Here is a 15,696-nt window from a genome sequence, read left to right as displayed (position 1 = left end):
CCCCGTGTCTTATCGGCCAGACGTCCGGGGATTTGCATGCCCCATTGGCCATTCACATGCGTCAGGCCTCCTCCAGTGGTATCATCCGGCCAGACAGAAGGTGGCAAGTTGATTAACCTGTGCTCGTCTGCCGCAGGAGAGTTCTTCTGGAGGAACTTTTTGACGGTCGGCGAGGGACCACCAATGTCGACCCTGGCTAGCCCCCTCGCGAGCTCCTAGTATCGGCAGCTTATTAGATGGGTCGACAACGCGTCCTATCAATCGCCCCGGCTGATTTTCTGCCCCGACATTGGCTGGATTTTCTCATTGCTTTGGCCAGAATCCTACTCTCTCAAAACCGAGCACCTCGGTTTCCCCCACGCTAACAATGATCCCTAAAGCATCCTCTCCTCACCAAAGGAAACCATGTTCTTCAAGCAACGCGGGTTTCGTATTCTCCAGGCGAAATGTCCTTCGAACCATCTGCCAACAGGGAGAAGAAAAGGTACTCATTTCATGTTCACAACGTACACCAGCCATTTGCAACGAGTTCCCTGCGACAGCTGGCCAGTCGTACGAGCTGACTTTCGCTTCGTCTAAACCAGACCGGGACTGGTTTCTTCTCCAGATTTCTTCTTCGGGCAGGTCGATTCCGTCCCCAACACCAACTGGAGGCGCGCGTCCCTCAATCTTATCCCCTCCCCGGTCCGTCGTCGCATGGCGTAATCCCCTCCACCGTTATCGCAACTGCAACAGCGCGCGTGATCGTTATCTCTCCGGGGCAATTTGCTCGACAAAGTGCTTAAAGTCAGGCCCATCCGCCAAGACCTTTCTCTCGCGCCAAGCTATCGTCAGGAACGTTTGTGCGGCGCGACTCAATCGATGCCATCGGTAGGGCGCTCATGGTGCAGCCGCCGTGCCGCAGGTTTGGCCGTGAAAGGCAGGCTCGTAACCATGGATCCCCTCATTCGACACTTTTCTACTGTCCCAAACACCGAACCAACTGGTAGGAACCTTCAGTCATGTGGCTATTCCGGCCAAAGGAAGCTTCCGTATTCGAACCGATTCACCGCGGTGGCGCGCTTGGCAGCGAGATACACTGACTCGCCCGGGGCACACTTTCAGCACTTCTCCGGCTATGTAGAAGGGGCCTTCTTCATTCGGAGCTTGTGATGGGAACTTTCTACAGTGTCTTGGTTTTTCTGGATTCAAAGTATCACCAAAGACTCTATTGCAGCCGTAGTAAAGACCATGGGTCGCGCAAATCGTCGTAGACGATGTCTCGGTTCGCGGCTTTTAGGTCCTGACTTGGCGATGCCAATGCTCCGTCTGGGCACATGGTGCCGTCTTGGAAGTCTTGGTAGTCTGTCTTTTCCAGGAAACCTCAGCTCCCCAGCTGAGTCCACCATGTTCCTCAAATGCCTCTGAGCAGAATTGCTATCGCAGCTTAAATTATTGGTCGAGGACTGCCCCCCTCATTATCCCTGACTGATAATGATTCTTGGCATGCATTGACAGGCTGTTGGGAGTCTGGAGTGTACCCGACCGCTTGGCATCGGTTGCATGGCTGGAATCGGCCATCTTACCGGGTCATCAGTTTGCGGAAGGTCCTTGAGAGGCTAATGGAGAGAGTGCGAGACCGTTGTTGGTTGATTGCCTCCCTCCGCGATGCCATTGCTATTTCCAGATCTTCGGGTAGTATCGTGAAGTTGCCAGATGAGAGGGGACTCTGCGCGAGGAATTCGAACCGGTTCTAGCCTATCGGGTGCCCTCCAAACTGCGTGAAGGTCTCTATCAGCTGGATGGGTGCATTCAGACACCCGTTTTCACGAACTGGGTGTCTTGCCACCGGGTCGAATGGCGTCAGGATCACCATGTAAGTCAACTGGGTACGGACTTGATATTCCTCGCTTAGATCATGGCCAGAATCTCGGAGACAGCGAACAGACGCTATGCTGATCTGCGCCTTGGAAATGCGAACTGCTTGTTGATCCAACTGTTTAAGGCTGAGAGCATCCTCCAACTCTCACAATCTACGTAATCATCTCATCCGGCCTCTGGTCAAGAGCTGTGGAGGCGAACCGAAAACACGCCATGCGTGCAATTTGGGAGGTTGGCCGAGGCCTATTAGGCTGGCGCAGTGATGCCGTAGTATACTATACCACCGCCAACGGCTCTGCCATTCGATACTTCTCGACCGATACTTCAAGTGAGACGGCAGGAACTTTCGACGCTGCCAAGGAGGAACTTTCGAAGAACTCTCGTTGGGCTCACAAGACAAGAAGGAGACATACATGGAATAGTCCGAAAGAAGAACGCTTTCTATTACAGTAATGAAGCTAGCCACGAAGTACCAAAGAATCAACAAGCTCATATGTTCGACTATGAGAGAACCGTCTATTTGCACACTCGCTAAATTGGTGGCCGTTGTCCAACAGAGACATCGCCTCGATGGGATCCGTCAAGGCCCAAACTCTATGCATACCACCCAACTGCAGCAACCCAAAGAGCAATCCAGACTGGCGGGCCAAATGTTCCCCGGAAATCGTCCGGTTCTTATCTCGAGCCTGCCTGCATGGACCGAAGGATCGAACGGACCCCGGCAAACTCGAGCTCTTCCATAGTCTCCTCCCAAAGGCGCTCGGTGGCTGCCTTTCCCTTTGGTTCGTATAGCATGGAGGCGAATCTTGACAGTCGTGTTAGCTAAGCTCTTACTAACTTGGAAGGCAAACTTACGGAGAGATCTCCCAGTCCATGAGGAAGCTGCCATGAGTCTCTTCCCCTCTCACCACAGCGACATTGACATAGGTTGATGCGGCTTTCTCGAGTGGTCTTCCAGTAAGACCCTTGGCCGCTCCCATGAAAGCCTTCAGTATGCCGCTCAGGTTGGTGTGTAGATTTGTTCCTTTAGTCAAGCCTGGATCGACGAGATTGACGACAACATCCTCCTTTCTCACGTACTCGGCAAGCTTGATGATGAAGCACTGGCCCAGAATCTTCGAATTTGGATATCGCTCAAGGTTGTTGAACGTCGTCTCGTCGTCAAAGGCAGGTAGAAGAGGTACTTTGTCGGCTTCCTTGAAGTTGGCCATCAAGGATGTACCCGAGTTGACGATGGACAGAGTCCGAGCCTTTCCATCAAACTTCTTTGCTTTCAGAACTGGAAGCAAAAGTATGGCTAGGAGCGCCGTTGACAGGTAGTTGACCTGGATTGACTCTTCATGCCCATATTGCGAGAGCTGGAAATGCTCCTTCACGATACCGGCGTTGAGGATGACGAAGTCGATGCGGGGAAGCGTGGCACACCGGTCAACGAATTGTTGGATGGAATCGTATGACATCATGTCCAGAGGCCAAACTTCAATGTTGGCTGAAGGATGCGTCTGGCGTAACTTTGATGCGGCTTCCTCTCCCTTCTTCTGAGATCGTACAGCCATGATGAGATGGCTCAGCTTATGCTCCAGCAGCATATCCGCGCAAGTCAAACCGATCCCGGCGTTGGAACCTGTGATGATTGCAGTCTGTCCGGAGAGCGAGAGATCGTTGGGAGGCATTTGCGGTTTGGCGCACATGGCCTTCACTGTCAAACCCATTGTGCCTGAGGTTAGGGGCGGGAGGTTGATGGAGCTCGTCATGATAAGAGGCAATGTGGTGGGCTGTATAGGTATGCGATATTTGCTGTAAGCTTTTTCTGGGGAAATTGCGATGTAAGTGTTCAATGTCGTCGTTGAAGGTGTGTTTGAGTCTCTCCATCTTGTCGTCTCAGTGGTGTTCTTATATTTTGAGGAAAGACATGAAGTCATCAGCACCTGTACATAATGAAGCTCGTTATTGCTTCGCCCATCCATTTTTGGGCATAAGTCTCTTGTTTTGCCCTTATGAAAAGACGTCGAATGATGACCTAAAGGGGTAAATGGTCATGCTCGGAAGCGTCACCGGGCCCGAGCCCGGGAGTCACCCAGTCCGACCGGCACCAAGCCCCACTTGATTGCGCCTTGATCCCGGAACAGCTCGGGGATACACCACGCGTGCTCCGGGCTTAACAAAAGGGTTTAAAAGCGGATACCCGTGTGTTTTTCCTCGATTGCTCTCCCATTTAAGTAATCTTATTGGGGAACGAATCCTCGCAGAAAGCCGCTAGGCCGGAAGAGGGCAACAATCGAGTGTCAGCATGGCTGGGCTTGTGGCGCTCAGCACCGGAGCGGGGTACGCGACTGCGTAGGCTTACGATGAATGAAGGAACAGTAAGGATCCATTGGGCACGTGTCTTCGCACCAAACGGCTTTTGCTTCAGCCTACCTGTCTCTGAGACCTTAACTCCTCAGCTTCTTCATTGCATTCCCTTTTGGGTCAACAGTAGACTTCAACTCTTGGCCTACAGCTTTACTCCGGTCAGCGAGAGTCGGCCACTCATCTAAAACTTACACTTGCGGAATTAGCATTGCTCATCTCCGATAGCTTCAGCCACGCGCAACCCGACAGCAGCCGGAAGAAGTTCAGGTCAGGCGATCATCGCTGGCAGCCTGGAAACCGCAGACTCTACGTATGTTGGGGCACTGCAGTGAGCTTGGCGGTCCATAATGGGAAAACAGAAGTCCGGTGGTATGGCATTCTATGTCTGTCAACGTGTTCATGTCTGACTCGCTTCATCAGCGAACAAGGGGTTTGCCTTTGTCATCGCAGACTCAAATGGCAAGCCAAACTCGGGTGACCGCAAGTTGATCCGAAGCCATGTCATGCGAGGAAAGAACACACGCGCAACACAGCCGCGGGTCGTGCCGAACCGCGACAGGGCCCCAATAACTACGGACAGTGTTCGGACGTCAGATCCCGCGCCAACGGTGCCTCAGTCGACATGGAGCCCCCTGATGATAGAAGACCCTGCAAGCCTGAGTGATGAAGACGAACCGGAGGGTCTTCTGAGACTGTTGCGTACCCCTTTTGACGTCTTTGCTTGCCCATTTGCAGATGAGATTGACTCGAGCTCAAAAGAGATGTTATTCGAATGTACGTCGTCTTGGACCTCCCTTCCAATCAGATCCAGTCATACTCATCAATGCTTAGTCTATGCCATAATCAAGGAAGCCATGTACCCTGTTGAGTGGTGCGTTCGGTTTGACGCAAGCAAGACTCCGTGGTTCCATTGGCTGCTGGTGGATCCAGCCTATCTACACTCCGTCCTCTTCACTGTCGCGATGTTACATGACTGGCTTCTGGGAAGCAAGCGAAGCAAGAAAACCAACTACCATATTTGCAAGTCGTTGACCTATCTGAACGAGAACATTGCTTCCAAGGAAATGGCCATCGCGGACTCAACGGTCGCCACAATTGTGACTATGAGTATGGTGGCAGAGATGTTCGGAGATCATGCGGCATCAGCTGCGCATGTTGCTGGTCTTCGGCAAATAGTCAAACTAAGAGGCGGAATTGAGAGCTTTAGACATAACCTACAGCTCTTTGCAAAGATATGCCGGTGAGTCTATCGTGTCGGCCGCGTCTATTCAGAAGGCTTACCCAGATCAGCGTTGATATCGGCTGGTCGCTCATCACGGGAGAAAGTCCGGTGTACTTTAGCGATAACCTTTCCTACGAGCCGGCATTCGCCTCCATTCTAGGTCCTTCACCCGGGGGAGTTACACCCTCACAAGGGCCCTCTCCTATGCGAAACTTTGTTGAGTCTCTTGATCTCCGGCTCGGCTACATATTCCAAGATCTACAAGACTTTTCTAGCATGGTGAAAATCTTGTTCCGAACACAGAAGATAGACCCTATCAAGTTCCAACAACTCATGACTTCTATTCAGTATCGGCTGCTCTACCTCGAGCTGGATGACGGTACCATGGCGGAATCTTTGCGTCTGGCCATGCTTGGCTTCATTGCGACACTCTATCTCCACATTCTTGGTGCCAGATTGCGTTTCGTCTGGTTATCAAACAGGCTTCGGGAGACGCTACAGGCAGTTGACCTGTCGCGAGCGCAAACACCTTCATCGAGACTTCTACTAGCCTGGATACTAGTCATCGGGTCTACGGCCGTGTTCGATGATAACGACGATGTATGGCTGTTACCAAAGCTGTCTTCATTGCGCAATTCGCTCGCACAAACCTGGCCAAAAGCAAAGGGGAATCTCGCAAAGGTTATGTGGATTGATAACATTCACGATGCGAAGGGTGTGAAAGTCTTCGAAAAGTTGGTGCTGCACGTGGCTCAAATCCCTTCTGCCAATGAGGGAGCCGAGTCGGAAGACGTCGACGTTCTTTTCGAACTTTCCGATCAATCCTATCAAGTCCTCCATCGCATGACTGTCGAAAAAGAACGCGTGTTAACATGATGGGTCGTACATCGGCGGTGCAGGTACGGCGCGCCACATTCGGAGACCCTGCAGCATTTCTGCAGCTTGCCGTTGCAATATCGACTCTTCAGCGGCACTGATAGCCCACTTGAGAAAAGACCTCACAGAATGGGTAACGTTTGACTACCAAAGTCCCTTTCCAGAGTGCATCTCCGGCATGATATGTTGGACCAACGGGAGAGCGGGGCTGCTTGGCGGGTAAACTGGCGTATGGTTAGAACGGGCTTTTGCTTTCAACTGCGATGCTTTTTTTTTCTTTCGGTCGCAAATACATCGGACTTTGAGAATATGACGAATAACGCATAAGCCAATATAGACTGTGTCGGATTCCATTATACTGCATCTAGCGTCTTGGAGTCTTGCCAATTGAATCTCTCGACTTGCGCAACATCCGAAGCTGACGTGAGCGGCATTAGCCCCTCGGCAGCCTGCAAGTGTCGCGATCCACTTCAAGCTCAACGATGGCGATTGGGCATCTCGGTTCTTCAAGAGGAGCATCCGTCACACTTCACATTCAAGGGTCCGGAAGACCCCTGTTCCAACACGTCGTGATCTGGTCCGACTTGCGTTGGAGTGAGGGGTCTGGTGGATTGATAAAGAGTCCAGGCTGTCAATAAAAGCAGGCTACCCTCTCGTTGAAGGAATCTGCAACAGAAACTTGGCGTAAACAGATACCGACGAGACCAATCACGATGGCATCGCTTGAAGCAACCGGCGAATTCCGCATCTCCAACCCCGAGGCGTCAACACGAGAACAGATCGCCAAAGATGCGCCCCAGCTTCAAGGGTTTGCCGAAAAGTATCCCGATTTACCTATATACACACCCTCATCAGAATCTTATGTGATCGTGAGACCGTTTTACAATGGTGCAGCGACAAAGCAGCCTCTTGCCATCCTTAGACCAAGAACAGACGCCGAGGTCGCCGCCGTGGTTCAAGAGGCAAAGGCTCAGAACCTGCCCTTCGGTATTAGAGCTGGCGGACACGACCTTAGCTTTACTCAAAACCAAGGGAAAGATGGCATCATGATCGATCTCCGCGCCCTTGACAGCGCCGTCGTCGCCGAGGACAGGAAGTCGGTCCGTGTCGGTGGCGGTATCATAGGCCTCGCCCTGTCAAAGTTCCTTCATGAACACAAACTCCTGACGCCTCACGGATGGTGTTCGGGCGTTGGAATCGCGGGCTGGGCCATGGGCGGCGGATACGGGTACTCCAGCGCCTTCTATGGTCTTGGTGTTGACCAGATCCTGGGGGCCCGATTGGTCCTCGCGAGCGGCGAGGTGGTCGACACTGACCAGCACCTTGACGGAAAGGATTTGCTCTGGGCACTTCGCGGTGCCGGCAACGGCAACTTCGGTATCGTGGTCGAGCTTCGACTCAAGGTGTATCCTGAGACAGCCTGCTTGGGTGGTCTCGTAGGATTTCCGAACTCTGAGACCGGCCAGGTCTTGAACAACTTCAGCGAGATGGAGAAGGATTTGCCTATCAATACCGCGGCAGAAATTACTCACATGGCGATGCCTGGCGTTGGGCCTGTCCTGAGTTTCTTCCTCGTATGGACACCTACGGATGGTAACCTCGACGAGGGCTGGGAGTTTCATCGTAAGATCAAATCTCTTGGGACGGTCCTCTTGGACACTGTAGCAGAAAGTATGTCGCATCCTGGCCTGTCGTTTACAACAAGCGCTGACACCCACAGCTACCGATTACGAATTCTTCAGCTCCTTCCCCAACCCGTCGGGTACTCATTACTACCCACGAGTGTGTACGATTGAGTACATGACACCAGAAATCAACAACATTATCGCCGCCAACCCTCCTCCTGGGCCGTGGTGCGCGAACGTCATTCACAGCGCTCATGGCAGGGTCCTAGAGCCGAACCCGGAGGCGTGCTACCCGCTGCGGAAGCGCCACCGTATCTTCAACCCGAACGCTGGTGTCCAGGATGCTCAAGGTGAAACCACGGAATTCGAAGGCTATAAAGAGTGGAATGATGGTCTTATAGCCAAGTTGAAAGAAAAGGGTCTGACCTTGCCCTACGGCTACCGCAATTTGTCCCCTGAATCGGATATAGATTGGGTGGCTACTTACGGAGAGGAGACGCTGGAGAGGTTGAAGGGGGTTAAGAACAAGTTCGACCCTGAGAACGTCTTCAGGACGGGATATCCGCGGTTGGAGCTGTTGTGATGTCGGGCGTTCAGCCGCCGACGGGACGACTGCTGTGAGGCCTCCTCGGGCCGAGGAATTGGTCGAGCATCGTTCCGACCAAGACATTCCATTCCACATGAATAAACAGAGTTCTAATTCACCAAGGTTTGATCGACGCTATTGGCAGTTAATGAGAAGATCATCTGACGAGTTGGCGCAATGTCACATCTTATCTGTCTTCAATGCTGCGTTCGTGAGCAAAGTGTCCAAGACCAGTTATTCAACAGCTCTGCAAGGTTGTTGGGTGCATCTCAAAGGCATAAATACCCAACGCGGAAACCCTGGTGAGTGGAATGTCCCTGGATGTCTCGGAAGGCGATCTGGGATCTGGCTGATCTGGGCCGAGACCGCGTTCGGCAGTCGTCTGAACGTTGCCCGGAGGTGGTGAGGCTGTAACTCGATGATGAGTTGGCGTTCAGCGAGTAATTGGGGGCCGGAAAGGGACTTTGAGGAGCCGCAAACGGCCAACAACCGTTGCGGTTCGCTCCTCCTACGCTCTTATTGGTTTCCGGAATCTCCTCCGTGAAGCCTCACCTTGCGGGGAACTCTCGAATGTTTTACACGCGCCCGTCGACGATCCCTTGAATCTAGCAGGAAGTGGCCTTCCGTGAAAGCATTGCGAAGCCTCGTGCCGAGTTCTTGTCCAGATTCTCAGCCGAACTTCTGTGTCCTAGACATATTCTGGTAGCGATGATTGGGTTCCGACTAGCCGAAGACGAGCTGCAATCTGGGCGACCTGACGATCGTCATGGATCTCAAGGTCACCCCGCAGGCGGCCACTCCCGCCGGCGAGCGGCGCAGCATCATAAGTCTTCCTTCCGATAAGCTTCATCTACCAGAAGCCCAGACGATAGTGTGTGCTTCGATCGAGGGCCGAAGAGTGCGGAGCTTTCGGGCCCGCAATTGGGCTTGCATCGATGCACCGTCCCGGCACAGAAACGGTGCAAAGAACGGCAGCCGGACCGATCTCTGGCAATCGACCCCGGGAAGAATCATCAACGGGTTTGGGCGCGCAAGGTCGGCAAGTGGGACACAAGGTTCAAGACCACGATGCAGCATAAGCAACAAGCGCCTCCTGGTTTCCTCTTTCAGCCTGTCTCTGGTTAGTCTCAGCTTAGTTGGAAAACTGGCCTCAACGCCGGCGACGGGAGATGCGGCCGGCCTAGGTTGAATCTGGCATTGGCATGCTCGCGATTGACGATTTGGGCAGGTGAGTTGGTGCGCTAGACAACTGGACAGCGAATAATTCACCGCCCGTTCGAGTCCAGACCGTCAATTGAAGCTTCGAATGCCGATATACCGATCGCGTCGGCCCCTTCGGTCGCGTGCTGAATGACGTTGCTGGCCCTTTGCATTGGGCCGACCGATTCAGTGACCGGCGGCACTAGGGCGGTGGGTTAGTTGAAAACAACGAATGTTAGTCTTCATCACGATCTTGCAATCGTGGAAACCGAAAGAAAACGCGCTCAGACCCAATATGTCGGCATTGATTGTTTCCAACGTGTCCCAGTAGACGGTACACGACTGGAGGGTGGGGGGCGAAGAAGAATAGAAAACAAGAAAGCTCTGGAAACCAATAATCAAGTCAGTTGCGGCAGGCAATTGCAGGAATTTTCAGGAGGTTCTTCTCCGGACAACCTGACGATCCCCGCGGCATGATACACCGGGTGGATAGCATGGGATTTCTTCAGATCGAGATTTGAAAAGTCCATCGGAGTTTGCCCCGCCCACTAAGAGAACCCCGAAGGTCGTGCGCGGCCTAGCATTAGTAAACCAAGATGATGGGTTGCAATAGTGCGGCTCCCGACGGGGTGACTCAGGAACAGTTTGTAATGCCAGGTCGAGGAGATGGTTCCGTCGTCCAATGATGGCGCGTGTGACGTTGTGCTGGAAGATCTTCACGGGGGCGATAAAGCTCATGTGCTTGTTTGTTGAGTTTTCGAGACAGTACGTGTGCGATGGAAAGCTCTCCGAAAGACCTCCATTGGCAGGATATGGGGCTCGGGGGTGCTGAATGTGCCACATAGACCAGGGTATTCGCCACTCAAAGCCACAATTCTTGACTAACAGGGTGGAAAGCTCCAATCATTTGGCATGTTCGGGAACTCGGGAAACGTGGACAGTTGCTTGGCTGCTCTGTGGAGGGTGGCAGAAAACAGGCGAGTTGCACAACTTGCGTGGGATGATGGGAGCAAGAGGTGGGGATGCCACGGGAATGGGAAACACCTCGTGGAGCGGTGTCTTGTGAGGGGTGTCTAATGTGCCTGGAAACACTGGGAACACTGGGAACACTAGGAAGACTGGGCACACGATTCCATTCTAGTGGCATGTTAGTGCGTGAACTGGTGCCGCCAGAGCTGGGCCATTAAGAAGTTCCCGGCCGATCAGCCACGAGCTCCCCATTCCATCCATTGCTTGGTTAATGTCCAACAATGTGTGGGGAAGAGACTGACCGTTGAGAGAGGCCGACGGTCCGGATGGATTTCCGGGCGGTGGCGGCCCAATGAGTTGCGCCATCGTGCCCGGAGGTTATCTCCGGGGCCCCTCCCTTGGCACGATGAAAGCAGGACGTAGAGATGGCGTTGGAGGGACGTCAGTCGTCATTGTACAGTGTTAGCTGACAAGCTGCTGCCCCTCTTCCAATTTCTGCCTCTGGAACTGTTCCATGTGCTTTTGGACCGTCCTAGTGGCCTGAAAGTGGCTTGGTCCTGCACGGGTACGCGGTCTTTTCAAGCGCGGCACGGCATGTCTAGTATCTCGATGAGGGATGCCCATCCACAAGCCCCCTCGGCATTGTGGCTGCTCATGCTCCTCGACCTTGTTGAGATTCAATTGTGCTACCTGATTGGTCCTATCCCTTGTACGGTATCACTCCTCAAGCCCAGATTCGATCTAGTTGGCAAAGGCCTGTCTGTCCACCACCGTGTTGAGCTACTGTCCTGCCGGTTCTCGTGTGTCGTGTTCGTCCCAGGCAAAAGACCGGACTTGGAGTGCTGGTCCTGCTCCCCGCGAAGGGCTTGTATAAAGTACCCAGGACCTCCTCTTTTCGCCCCCTTCGCAATGCCATATATATATGTTCGCCAATCTACAGCCATTTTAGCCTGGGAATTGAATACTGCTTGATTCACATATACAATTCCTCGAGTACTCCATTCCATATCCTTGGCAACCAACAAAGCACGGCCACACTCAGAGCGACGCTATTCCGAGCCCCGAACCTAGCCAACCACATCCTGACAGGCCAAGATACCCTGGTAAACCTTCTCTGCCCCGGCGCAACATCACAAGCCACAGAGCTCAGCAACCATGGATTCAGGCTCAGCAGGTGTGAGTACACTTCAAAGTGGGTTGTCGAGTAGCGCATTCAACGATCTACTCTCTGACTCTTTCGCCATCCCGACAGACGAATATACCACGCAACAACAATTACAACAACCTCAATCAGACCAGCAACAAGCGGAGTGTTTCTTCCAGCGACAACTGAATATCAAAAGAGAAAATGAAGCTTCCAACACTACGCCACAGTTCTTCGTCGCGCCCTCGGCCCTGACTTCAGCACCCGACGCGGCGTCAATCATTTCCGACAGCACATCGTCCCCCTCAACACGGAGCTCTCATGTGTGGCAGGACTCGCCTGCAACCAACTCTTTGTTGTCGCCAGTGAGCTCCGTACTGTCGCCGCCGAATTCGACCATCAAGTCTCCTCCAGTCGACCCCTTGATCATTAGCCCCGAGCAAGAGACGAAACCCCTGCCGGCGGAAGCAATCGAGTCGCCAAAGAGGCGGCGCGGCAGACCTCGTATCGCAGAACCCAAGGCACGAGCGGCAGACGCGCCAGCGACGACGACATCATTGACGGGAGCAAAGGTGCAGAAAAAGTCCGCAGCCGCGCGACGCGCTTCGACGGCATCCGTGAGCGGCGCCGACGATACTAAGGCTCCAAAAACAACCGAAGATAAGAAGAACCGCATCCGCGCCCGCAACAGAGAGGCGGCGTACAAGTGCCGGCAAAAGAAGCAGAAGGGCATCGAGGAGCTGCAGTCGCAGGAGGTTGTTGCGGAAAATGTGAACAAGAGCCTGCACGCTGAGGCGTCTCTACTGCGGAGCGAAATCTTGATGCTGAAGAATATGGTCCTTCAGCATGGTGGATGTGGATGTTCTTTCATCGAAGAATATATCTCGGGCGCTGCGCAGAACTTGGTCTCGTCCAGTATGGTGGCGAATGCGACAACAACCAATGCGGGAGCAGCGATGAACAACACAGCAGCCGGAGGAGATTCATCAATGGACTGGGACATGTTCGACAATGATGAGCGGAAATCCGAAATATCAGCACTAGGTTCCGACGATGGGTTCTCGATGCTCGACGATGCCTCCATCGCTCATAGCGGCAGAGCTCAATCGCAGGAGTTCATGATGGCTTAGGAGGATGAACGGAGGAGAGGAATTATCGACTTGCGCCAGCTCATCTCATTAGCTTGGCAGGTCTTCAGAGATTCTTGAGGACAAAAAGCGGCGAAGTCCGGAAGGCCGGCAAGAAAAGTTTGCTACCAAAATCACATCTGTAGCTAGGGCGTTTGGAATTGCGACATTCAGCGTGGGCGTCTTGGAGAGGATTGTTTCTACACAGGACCAGGGCCTCATGGCTTAGCACTGGGATATGAATTAATGAGATCAATGACTTGAATCCTGCGTCCTTCCATCAATTGTGCTTAGCTGGCAGTCAACCAGTTGATGTCACCTATACTCAAATCTTCAGCGGTGCTTAAAGCCGCCGCGCCGGACGACGGACCACGGAGACCCGATCGACTCAATTGACAACCGTGAACGACGGCTAAGCGGCGCAGACGCTATGGATACACTCAACGAACATGGTGTGTCCTGGGACCGCATCCATCTCTGTCAGCCAAGTGCAGACGCGCTACGCGAATCATTCGAGAGTTTTCGATGGCAGGTCGCCGCGGGGAGTGGGATAACGAATACTGCCTCATCTCTCGTGCGGCACTTGGGGCGCGCGGGGCGCGCGGAGGCATAGAATAGACCCGACAGGTTTCTGTTTCGGATAGGTTCCCATCGCGAACACCATTTCGCAATAGCCCTATGAAGACGCACGTGCTGAGTCGTCGTTCACGAAAGGGCGTTCGACCGTGTCAGTTGGACTGGTGTGTCTTGAGGGACTTGAAACCTCGAGTAGCTCCGATGCCCGAGCAGATAACACCGAAGGCTCGCCCATACCAAGGGCTACTGAGTTCATCGTCAAGGATTTTTTTGTCTGACTGGGCGTGATTTTTTCGCTGTTCTCGACTATTTCTAAGCATCGAATTCGGTCCAAACTGGGCATCCCGCTCGGAAGTAGGTCAAGTACGGCTTTCATTGCCGCCACATCAGTAAAATAGACTCAAATGCTTCTTTTCTTATCCAACCTATGTTCTTTCCTGTTCTTTCGGACAGTGGAATCATAGTCCGATGTCCAGCCGGCTGTTAAACGGGATGTGAACTTTTCTGAGTCGACGGGTCGGCATCGTCGTTCTTTGGGCCCGGCATTTGCGCGTTCTTTCAGATGGCCCAGGCGATCAGACGAAGCCGTGAACATGCGGAACAGGCACGACTCGCGATCCAATTACGTGCTGTTCACTTGGCTTCAAGGTGTTGCCAGTGGGATACATCCAATGAAAGGACGTCTGAGTCCGTGTTCCAACCCGTCCAAGCGCTCGGCCTTCTGGTGTGTGCCTTCAGACGTGCGCGAAGTCAAAACCCGGCCACTACTTGGGACAACACTTAGGTAATGGGCGCAGAACCAACAGGTTTTCGAGTGTTGGAGATGGAGGCAGCCATCAAGATTACGAGTTGGTGTGATAACACGAAGTACACTGACACCATGACTCCGCCAAGAGCTTGCTAAGCATGTCAACGCAGATCATCTCATAATCACACATGCTGTCGTTAACATTACGGCCACCGGTCGTCACAGTCGCATACAGCAGGGTCCATCTCCACATTTCACCTGCAGCATCTCAGCATGTGTTCGACAAAATGGTGGTTCCATCCTACATCTAGACCCCGCCCCGAGGGTCTTTGGATTCGCCACCATGGCGTCCCCTGGACCAACAATCCCACGTTTTGAGTGGGTACGGAGTAGCACATCATTCTGCAAGGACCTTTCCATGTCAGTTCCCCGAGCAGCGGGAGGAGTAGGGTCGCTTTAAGCTTTTTGGAAACTCGCAAGTGCCGCGCCACGAAACTCTGACAGCTGGATATGGACTCGTAAGGTGAGACGCGGGCTACCGCTCAGCGGCAGCTCAAAGTTCACGAAACTATCATTGGCCGCTGTATCATTTGCTCTAATACTCTACGACGGAAGTATGCTGCCGTTAGCGGAACTTCTATCCGCCCTCAGTCGGTATACAGTGGTGTAGTTGATGGAGCGCATCCATCCTCACATGTTCGGCGAATCATCCCATCTGACTGTGCCATGTGCCCTCCCATCATCTTGGGGCTGCCAAGTGGCTTCGATTTGCCATGGGATTATGCGACCAAAAGCCTCGCTGGACCTAGGTGTTTGTGAACAGTTGGCTTTTCCAATTCCGTGTAACCGATTTGCTGACTTTTGATAAGCGCTCTGTGATACATCCCTATCCTATGCAAGACACATGGCATCGTCTACTACATATTTCCGGACGTTGATAATTCCCGTATTCTCCGCTCAATCCGAGCTTCTCGGAAGGTACATCCCAGTACCCGAAGAGTTACCTCTAGCGAGACAGCCCGGCAAACTGTGCCACACCTGCGGCCAAAGGCTTTGAAGGTTTCTATGTGCGTGGCAGAGGCAAGGAGTGGCCGAGGCGGACAGCTCCTCATCAGGCAATATCCTTCACCAGGCGTAGTTTGTGTCCGCCCCATGGAGCTCCGTCTGTTTCTCCCCTCCCAGTCGCTAAAGTCTAAGCTCGAGGCATCATGGACGGCTCTCAGAGGGAATAGACGCGCCTAGTGGATCCAACCTGTTCATGATTAAGGTGCAGTTGCAAGGTTTGGGTGGCCTATAAGCCTGTGATCAGCCGCTTTCTAACTAGTCTTGCGGTTCTCAATGCCACCCCATTCCGCTCCGCGTACGCCATGCGCCAGCCCGGCAGCCACGCAGTAGTTCCATCGGCGGCATC

General features: G+C 53.2%; 4 protein-coding genes across 4 annotated transcripts; 3 read left to right on the top strand and 1 right to left on the bottom strand.

Moving 5' to 3' along the window:
- Nucleotides 1-2,535: 2,535 nt before the first annotated feature.
- yanD-1 (Short chain dehydrogenase yanD) lies at nucleotides 2,536-3,572 on the bottom strand (the record flags this gene model as incomplete). Its single annotated transcript, XM_032023119.1, has 2 exons — nucleotides 2,536-2,665; nucleotides 2,716-3,572. 2 exons carry the CDS (start codon nucleotides 3,570-3,572, stop codon nucleotides 2,536-2,538), a joined length of 987 nt encoding a protein of 328 aa, XP_031880102.1.
- A 987-nt stretch (nucleotides 3,573-4,559) lies between these two features.
- On the top strand, nucleotides 4,560-6,310 carry CGGC5_v014366 (uncharacterized protein; the record flags this gene model as incomplete). The annotated part of the gene is made up of 4 exons (XM_032023118.1): nucleotides 4,560-4,581; nucleotides 4,633-4,986; nucleotides 5,044-5,452; nucleotides 5,503-6,310. 4 exons carry the CDS (start codon nucleotides 4,560-4,562, stop codon nucleotides 6,308-6,310), a joined length of 1,593 nt encoding a protein of 530 aa, XP_031880101.1.
- A 713-nt stretch (nucleotides 6,311-7,023) lies between these two features.
- aurO-0 (FAD-linked oxidoreductase aurO) lies at nucleotides 7,024-8,518 on the top strand (the record flags this gene model as incomplete). Its single annotated transcript, XM_032023117.1, has 2 exons — nucleotides 7,024-7,981; nucleotides 8,031-8,518. 2 exons carry the CDS (start codon nucleotides 7,024-7,026, stop codon nucleotides 8,516-8,518), a joined length of 1,446 nt encoding a protein of 481 aa, XP_031880155.1.
- A 3,327-nt stretch (nucleotides 8,519-11,845) lies between these two features.
- CGGC5_v014364 (Transcription factor atf21) lies at nucleotides 11,846-12,964 on the top strand (the record flags this gene model as incomplete). The annotated part of the gene is made up of 2 exons (XM_032023116.1): nucleotides 11,846-11,882; nucleotides 11,943-12,964. 2 exons carry the CDS (start codon nucleotides 11,846-11,848, stop codon nucleotides 12,962-12,964), a joined length of 1,059 nt encoding a protein of 352 aa, XP_031880154.1.
- Between the last annotated feature and the right edge of the window lie 2,732 nt (nucleotides 12,965-15,696).

Source organism: Colletotrichum fructicola (assembly GCF_000319635.2).
Source record: "Colletotrichum fructicola Nara gc5 chromosome Unknown KSG_Nara_v1_contig09, whole genome shotgun sequence".
In the NCBI taxonomy this organism is placed as follows: Eukaryota; Fungi; Ascomycota; class Sordariomycetes; order Glomerellales; family Glomerellaceae; genus Colletotrichum; species Colletotrichum fructicola.
Note: the sequence above shows the minus strand (reverse complement) of the source record. Positions and strands in the feature narration are given on the sequence as shown.